Consider the following 8,513-nt stretch of genomic DNA (forward strand, 5'->3'; position numbering starts at 1 on the left):
TCCGTACTCCATTTTCACTGTTATATTTGACATGCTTGAGGACATCTTACTAATTTTTTGTAAGAAACGCTATAAAGAACCTTATCAATGCCAAGCTTCTTGTAATTACAAGGGGTGCCTGAAGCAACCTTTCTTGGGCAGATTAGAAAATATGCAATATACATATCAATTGCTTAAGAAAAAAATAGAGTACAAACAGTATAATAACACAGATTTCCCAAACAGTATCAAATTTATACGCATGATGAACATATATGTCAAGTGAATATGGTGAGTGCTAAAAGCAAATGCTCAGATGCACAGCATCCTATGATCTTGATTTTCAGGAATAACAGAATTTTGGAATTTATCAAACCAACCAATGTCTTACACAGGGTGCTAAAAACCAAAAATCCAATGCATTGCCTTCTACAAAGTAGAGAGCAGCATACAGTTCCAGATGAAACACACCCCAACCTGGAAGGAGAGTGAATGGAAAGGAAAAAAGAAAAGAAAAGGAAGCAACTAGTGTTAAGTGATCATTTTGGAATTTATCAAACCAAGCAATGCCTTACACAGGATGCCAAATGTTAGTAGCTCTGCAGAAATGGTCAAATCCTTTGATTCAATTCTTGCTGCCGTATATTCACTAGCAGTAAAGCAAAGGAAAAAAAAAACGTAACATTCTTCAGTTCTCATTTTTACGCCTTTTCTTGGCTGGGCTTTTTGCCGATTGCTTTGCTCTGCTGATTTTCTCTTCATCTCCGGTTTTCTGTAACTTACAGAAAGCAATTTGATAAGCCATTTATAAGCTCAAATCTAAGATTACATGCAATCATCAAGGTACAATGTTTATTACCTTTGTTTTTTTCTTTTTCTCACCATGCCTTCTTCTGTTTTTCCTTTTTTTACTACCCTGAGACAGATTAGCATGGATGTATTAGTTACTTGTTTGAACATCTAATCTTTGATCTGTTAATCATTGTTCCGGAACTCTGAAATTAAAATAACAAACCAATGGAATAGCTAAAATTCGAGCATTCATCTCTGCAGCAGTCTCTTGGTTCTCAATCTCCCCATCACTGTTGAGCATGGCCTTCAGCCTACCTTCATTTAATAATTTCTCAGATCGAGCATGTCTCTAAAAAATCAAAAACGTTATAATTAGGTCAACAATAAGAAGGCTTATAACCCAATGCAAATGGTGACAAGTCTCCCAATGTGAATTAACTTGAGGGCTTATGGCACAACATACAGACAACCAGTGTGATATTCTTACACATATAGGTTGTCCACAATCTGTGCTAAAAACTGCCTTTCCAGTTTTATCAGAAAAAAATCAACCGATATTACTTTTGTGTTGAATTGGAAAAAATCAGTATTGAGGAAGCTCAAAAAATAGGCAAGCCTACAACTCATTTGGGTTTGGCCATCTGATAAAAGTTTAATTTCTTGTTTGGAGGTCCTATTTGGGCCAACCTGGATATAACCATGCCAGTTTGGTCCAATGCTCAGTTTCGAGGAAGAACAAAAATAGGCAGGCCTACAACTCATTTGGGTTTGGCCATCTAATAAAGGTTTAATTGCTTGTTTGGAGGTCCTATTGGGCCAACCTGGATATAACCAGGTCAGATTGCTACAACACCCAGTACTGGAGATGACAAGTCCATGTGGTATTATCATTGTGATCCAAAGCAGATCCATGTGAAGCCAAATCCAGCATGGTGATGGCTGAGGTGAGCTCATGCTAAAACATAAATTTTTTTCTAGCTTCATCACACCAATTTGAATTCTCCATTTACTAAACCAAAGGCTACACAATTGATCAAATGCACTTATTCTTAGAAATAAAAGGTGTAAAGGAAGAGTGTAAATGCCTAAGCTCATCATTAAGCATTCGAATCGTCATGTTGCCAGATCACGATGAGAAAGATCAATTATTGCCCTCAATATAATAGAGGGGAATAAAGACAAACTCTTGGAATAAAAAAGGTTATTCTATTGCACTTTCTCCTATAAATAAAAGGTTTAAGGAAGGAGTGTTAGTGTCTGAACTCATCATTAAGCATTTAAATCAACAGACACCCTTGCCAAAGCAGATGAGAATGATCTACTATACCCTCATTAAATCGATAGGAAACATTCAGCAGTTATAACTAAAATCTATAGATTAATATATGGTTTGTAGGGATGATGTAGCTGCATATAAAAACAACTATATTTTTAAAGATCTGAGGGAAGGAAAAGAAGGATATTCACAATTGAAGATTTAATTTTCACATATGTCTAGGAGTAAAGTTGTTAAGCCATTGTTGGGTTAAGAATTGCAAATGCTGATTCAATTAAAGGGAGAGACATCTTACCTTGGACTCGAGATGAGCCCTCAGTGTCTCCTCATTCAAACAGATAATTCTAGGGCATATCCTGCACTTAAAAACCGATTTGCATTTTAATATACAGTCTGGAATATCTTCCGGTATTGATTCCTTTTGAGCCATGATATTAGACTGTATCTTCAGTTCTTCATAATCATGTTTACCAGACAACTGACTGTCAGTATGGATTTGTTTTTCATTTCCAGTTTCAGCATCATCATCACTTATTGGTAGACCTACCACGCAAAAATATGCATCCATGATAAATACATTCTTCCAGAATGAAGAGAAGCCCACATTTTGAAGAAGAATGTTATGATATACAATGTACTCTAGCACATCAAAAAGAATAAATTTTGATTCTATTAAAAAATCGCGAAAGGGGGACAACCTTCTGATGCAGGACAAAACCAAAACAATGCATCACAGAAATTAAAGAACATAAAATAAAATAAAAGGACACAGCTAGTGCGTGTGGTCTTACTAGTTGTCACTATCTTTTAGAATTCCCAAATTCACTTAAATTTTGCACATAATTTTTTAATTATTTTAGGTTAGATTGTGCTCATCAACGTGAGCATGAAGTAATCTATTCTCTTAATAAAATATCATTATTAATCAGAGAAAAATAAAGGATCGGTCTTTAGGCCAAAATTATAAGTTCCAAACTTATTATCCTAGTAGGAATAGAAAACAACTTTACTTTTCTTGTGGGATTGGATTATTTCAAATTTTTCATTTTTTTATTTATTGAGATGGATTGGATTCATGTTTTTTAGATAGAGATAAGATTTCAAATTATTGTTAGTTGAGGATTTTATGGGATGTAATGTTTTGTAATCCTAGAAACTTTATAAAAAAAAAGGCTCTAGGTACTGTGTTTTTAATCAAACTATTATTCAATAAAAGCTTTCTTCTTGGGAGAAAATTCTCTATGCTTGATGGTGATAAACCCTCACATGGTGAAGCCTAAGGTTTTCTTGCAGCTACAGGTTATGAACCCTATACTATCATGCATCTCCACCCTGGGCTCTTGCAGCAGTAGCATGCATCACACAAGAATGGAAAACAAAATACCACCCTCTCTAACTCAACCCTGATGACTAATTAAATATGAAACAACAATGCATATCTGCTTCCAAACAATTGATATATACTACTCATGAATGTAGCAAGTAAAACAGGAAAATTAACTTTCAAAGGACAATCCTGAATCCACCCCACACCACAAATCATGCCAAAATTCCATCCCCTATCTTAAATGTCTAAAACCTCTTATGGGCATTATAACGTTCTGACAAAATTACAGATTAGTGTCATTACAGATTGGTGTGTGTTGTGTAAATCTGACGGAGGACATTGATCATTAATTTCTGCATTCAGTGCATTTTTGGTGTTGTGAGTGAGCTATGGGCTTTCATTTTGTCTCTTTCAGGTCTCAATTGGGAGAGGCCGAAGAGGGTATCAGATCTGCTCAATAATTGGTCTGGTCTGTGTGGTATGAAGACATATTCAACTATCTGGGGGCTGTTCCTGCATGTTTACTATGGACTATTTGGAGGGAAAAGAATCTTCGAGCTTTTGAAGGGACAGAATGCTAACCTATTCAACTTAAATCTCAGATTTTTGGGTCTCTGTTTGAGTGGCAGCAGGTGTATTGCTCTGCTGTCACTTCAGGTTCAGACTTTCTGGCCTTTTTGGACAGTTTGTCTTTTGCTTGACTCATTGTGCTGACTGATTTTGATTTTTTTTTTTTTTAATCTTGAGTATCTATGGTATCTTGAGTGCCTTGGCCTATCTTTTTCTTCTTTACTTCAATAATGTTCTTTTCTTACTAATTTAAAAAAAAAAAAAAAACCATCAGACAAAATTCCATATACAAACCCCATACGGACCTCAAACCATAGTTTTAAAAACTGGAACAGGTCAACTGGTCTGATTGGTTCAATTGTAACTAATAATACTTATACCAAGGTCATGACAAAGCCTTATGGAAGCCTTCTAAGAAACGTGTGTTTGAGGTGTCTTCATGCTATAATGCACTTAGGGGTTCTCTATCTAGGTCTTTTCCTTGGAAGAGCATCTGGTTTGCCAAGGTCCCACAAAAGTGGAATTCTTTGTGTGGACTGCTGCTCTTGGGAAAATCCTGACATAACCTTCTCAGGCAGGGCACATTTTGATGGTTGATTGATGTTTCACGCGCAAAAGTAGTGGGAAGTCTATTGATCACCTGCTACTTCATTGTCACTTGGCTTTAGATATTTGGTCCTTTATTTTCTCCTTGTTGGGACTGAGTTGGATGATTCCCAATTCTGTGGTTGGGTTGTTAGAGTGTTTGCAGGGACAGTTTCAGTGTCACAAAGCATTGAAGGTATGGAGAGCTTTGCCTTTATGTGTCATGCGGATTTTGTGGTTAGAAAGAAAGAAACAAGCAAGACTTTAATGGACTAGAACGGCCCCCCTTTTATCACAGATCATATCTTGCGAACTCTGTCACTGGACGCACACTCTAAGCAGCCTCCACTTGATATCTTTGGTTGAATTTATTGACTCTCTTTTTTGTGATTGTATTCTTTAAAAGGGACAGTACACATCTTAATATGTGTCTCTCTCTTTTCCTTTTCTAATAAAATATTTACTTACACAAAAAGAATTAACACCTATACCAATCCAGTTCACAACCATACTTGCAAATATTAAAAAACCAAGTAAACCAGCAGTCCAACTGTCCAACCGCCAAAACTAGGAATCACTTTAACCCGTTTTGACCGGTTTAATGCTTCTAAATAATACCAAATAGTGCTAGCCCATGTTTAAATCCTGTTGAAGTGGCTAAATCCAATCCACTCATTTCACAATGAATGGACATGATTTTAAAAGCTCTATGGTAGAATTACCATGAGAACTTCAGAGGATCCCAATCCTACATTTTTTTCTTTTTTCTTTTTGCATTCTTTTTTAAAGGTTCTGGGCAATCACTAGATAGAACAAATAGTCTCCAATCAAAGCACAAACACTAATTTCCATAGAAGGCCAAAATATTCACCCATCATGTTACTTCTCATCCATATACTACACAGTGCATAAGAATCCTACATATCATTGCGTTTACAATCACACCAACATCATTGGGACTAATATTTGGTGGAAAAAAGAAGTCCATGTAAGCCTTATAAATTTTTTTAACTAAAATTTTAGAGCCTGGTTCATGAGATGTGAAACTGCCTAACTTCAAGTTGTACTTTCAAATACTTTGAGAAAGTCGAAACAAAATCAAATATTGACAATGAGAAAGTCCTTAAATAGGTATAACATATTTGCGTTTTTGTCAGCTGAGTTTCCAAAGTTCTAATTACCATTATGCATCATTAAAACAACTTGTAAAATCCAATATAATACAAAAAATGTCAAAGACGACAGTCCAATACTTTGAGGGGGTGATATCAAACATAGCTTCTGTTGCTTGGCCAGGCAAGAGGCATAGTGGCAATATTATCATAGTGGTTATATCATAAATGCATGTCATTTTATCTCAACAACATGGTCACATAGTTCAATTATTGCAGACAATATGAAGAAATCCTACCTGATGATTCAAGATCAACCTCATTTGCCGAGCTATCCTCACTCTCATAACCTGAAACCAGGAAAAAATAGAAGCATAAATGTAAATTGGAAACAATGAGGTTGTTGTTGGTAAAAGATTCTTTCAGTAACATTTTGCTACTAGTAGTTGAAGCAACAAGATGTTCACAAAAAACATCACAGGAAGTTTACACAGAAGGTTCCCCCACCCCCCCCCCACACCCCCCCCCCCCCCCCCTCCCTCCCCTCTGATAAGCATAAGAAAAAATCAAATCATATGAAATAACAAAAGCAGCAGCATCAGTAGGTATTGCTGCTAACCTACCACAAATTTTCCATCATCACAAATATTCATGTATGATATAATCAACTAAAGAAGAAGTATGTGCATAAATTTTACTGTGAATGCAATCCTGTTCTTGTAAGCTTACTTGTGAGCACTCTAGCAGATACCAAGAACCAGTTGATGTCAAGAGAGAGAGAGAGAGAGAATGAAATAAGAATGAACAAACCAGATGAGGTAGAGCAACATTCATTATTCTCTTGCACTTCTGGAACTGCATCATCTTCTGATTCTTCTATTTCTTCTGCTTCTACTTCGGAGTCAGAAGACGAAGATGAATCTGAGGCATCATCTTTATTGGCATGTTCTATATGGTAGAACTGCCTCTTTATCATTTTTTTTTCCTCTTGGAATTCAACTGCAAGAACCAACACAAGAATACATTCAGAACATTAAAGTGAATAAGTCTGCAATTTTAGGGATTACATAACATAAACCATGTGAAGAACAAAAGACTCCAGAATTTTTGAATAGGGATTACATATTATACATTGTGTGCAAGAATGAAGACTGCAGCAGCAGCAGCAGCCTTAGCACTGAATTAGAGGGATTATTTTTACAATATCTTACAGTGCCAAATGATAGAGTGAGAAAGTCAAAATACTACACCCTTCTGACACAGTCAGACATTATATCTTCTTCTTCTACTGTATTGGTTTTGTGCTTTGATTTAACTAAAACATCATATTCCAGGCCAATGAGCTCTAGCTCAAACCGCACTGCCTCACCCCATAAGAAACGTGAGGCATAATCGTGAGTTCAAACTTGTGTAAACTGAATATACAAATCAACAAAAACCTCAACTTTATTTGTGAAATAATTGAGACCCCATGTAATGTAATTTAACTTTAGAAACTTACATAAACTCAAAATTAAATGAATCCCAGTATCAAATGAACAAGTGTAAAACGCTATAATATGACCAGGTTTTCCAAATGATACTAAAAAAATTACTGTCATTTCATTCACCGACTAGTGTTGCTACTTTACCTTTCACAGGTACAAAATTTACTTCTCAATATTCATCTTTTTCCTTTGAAAATTTGCAAGTTGGTTGCCCCAACATCGACATTTTAGCTATCATACATACATACATACATACATGATAAAAATATGCATGTACATACAATACATGCAGAATATATATATATATATATAGAGAGAGAGAGAGAGAGGCACTTACACTGAACTGAACGAAGATGGTGATGGCCGCGCACGGAGAGAGTGAGAGAGAGAGAGAGAGACAGCTACAGAACAGAGACAGGTTTTGGGTTCGGCTGCGCACAGAGAGACAGAGAGAGAGATAGAGAGAGCCGAAGAGGGGGGAGGGGGCAATTTTGGGAATGAGGGCCGGTCCAGTAAGGGAACAAGACCCGCCCATTTTGAAGCCCATATTTTTTTTTTTTTAGAAAAAGATATAACATATTAATTTATTTTCTTATTATTATTTTACTTTATCAGAAATAGTTTCAACCTTTATGACCTTAGTTCTATGGTCCAACTATTTTTAAGCCCATATTTAGAAGATACCTTTTTTCTTTTTCTTTTTTAAAGATATGTGGAAGTTCAAAAACGTGTATAAACCCCTTTGAACGTTTAGACCCCCAAATTCCAACTTAAACAATTCAAGCAATATGTCAAACAACTAGTGTGCGGAAACTTAACATATGCTATAATATGAAATTGGTAAAAACTATCTAAGCCGAAACAAAACACAATCCACAGCAGATAATAAAAAGGCACAGATAGAGAGGAAGGAAGATGCAAACACAAAGACAACACGCGATGTGTTATCGAAGAGGAAACCGAAGCCCTCAGCGTAAAACCTCTCCGCCGCCCTCCAAGCGGTAAACAATCCACTAGAAAATACAGTTGGGATACATGGACAGCAATAGACCCTCTAAGCCTAATTTACCCAGTGCACCTAAGCCCTCCAAGCTTCTTGCTCCAACGAGGTTGCGCCGAACCTTTTTCTTTTCTAACTTCCCGGATTCCGCTACTAGACCGTAGCATCAACCAATGAAGATTGGTTTCTTCCTAACTGCTTCCTAGAAATTCAAACAGCTGTCTCACAGTGATGATGATGGTGAGAACCAGGTTTGGTATAATGCCTCTCAAGGATTTGACAATGGAGAGGAAGAGAGTTGAGAAATTTGAAGAGACTCTAATGTATAGATTGTGGGTGAATCAATCTTGTTTTTCTTTAGGGTTTCTCTCTCAAAATTCTCTCT

General features: G+C 36.3%; 1 protein-coding gene across 2 annotated transcripts; it reads right to left on the reverse strand.

The window, feature by feature from the left end:
• Window positions 1-298: 298 nt before the first annotated feature.
• On the reverse strand, window positions 299-7,630 carry LOC115975748. Of its 2 annotated transcripts, none has more exons than XM_031096666.1 (7): window positions 7,466-7,630; window positions 6,452-6,640; window positions 5,941-5,991; window positions 2,343-2,590; window positions 995-1,120; window positions 839-895; window positions 299-751 (listed from the first exon to the last, which is right to left on the reverse strand). In XM_031096666.1, exons 2-7 carry the CDS (start codon window positions 6,615-6,617, stop codon window positions 668-670), a joined length of 732 nt encoding a protein of 243 aa, XP_030952526.1. In that variant the 5' UTR covers window positions 6,618-6,640; window positions 7,466-7,630; the 3' UTR covers window positions 299-667. The 2 variants fall into 2 exon arrangements, with proteins under 2 accessions (XP_030952526.1, XP_030952525.1); XM_031096665.1 differs by having other exon boundaries at window positions 299-757.
• Window positions 7,631-8,513: the final 883 nt, after the last annotated feature.

Source organism: Quercus lobata, chromosome 2, assembly GCF_001633185.2.
Source record: "Quercus lobata isolate SW786 chromosome 2, ValleyOak3.0 Primary Assembly, whole genome shotgun sequence".
Taxonomy (NCBI): Eukaryota; Viridiplantae; Streptophyta; class Magnoliopsida; order Fagales; family Fagaceae; genus Quercus; species Quercus lobata.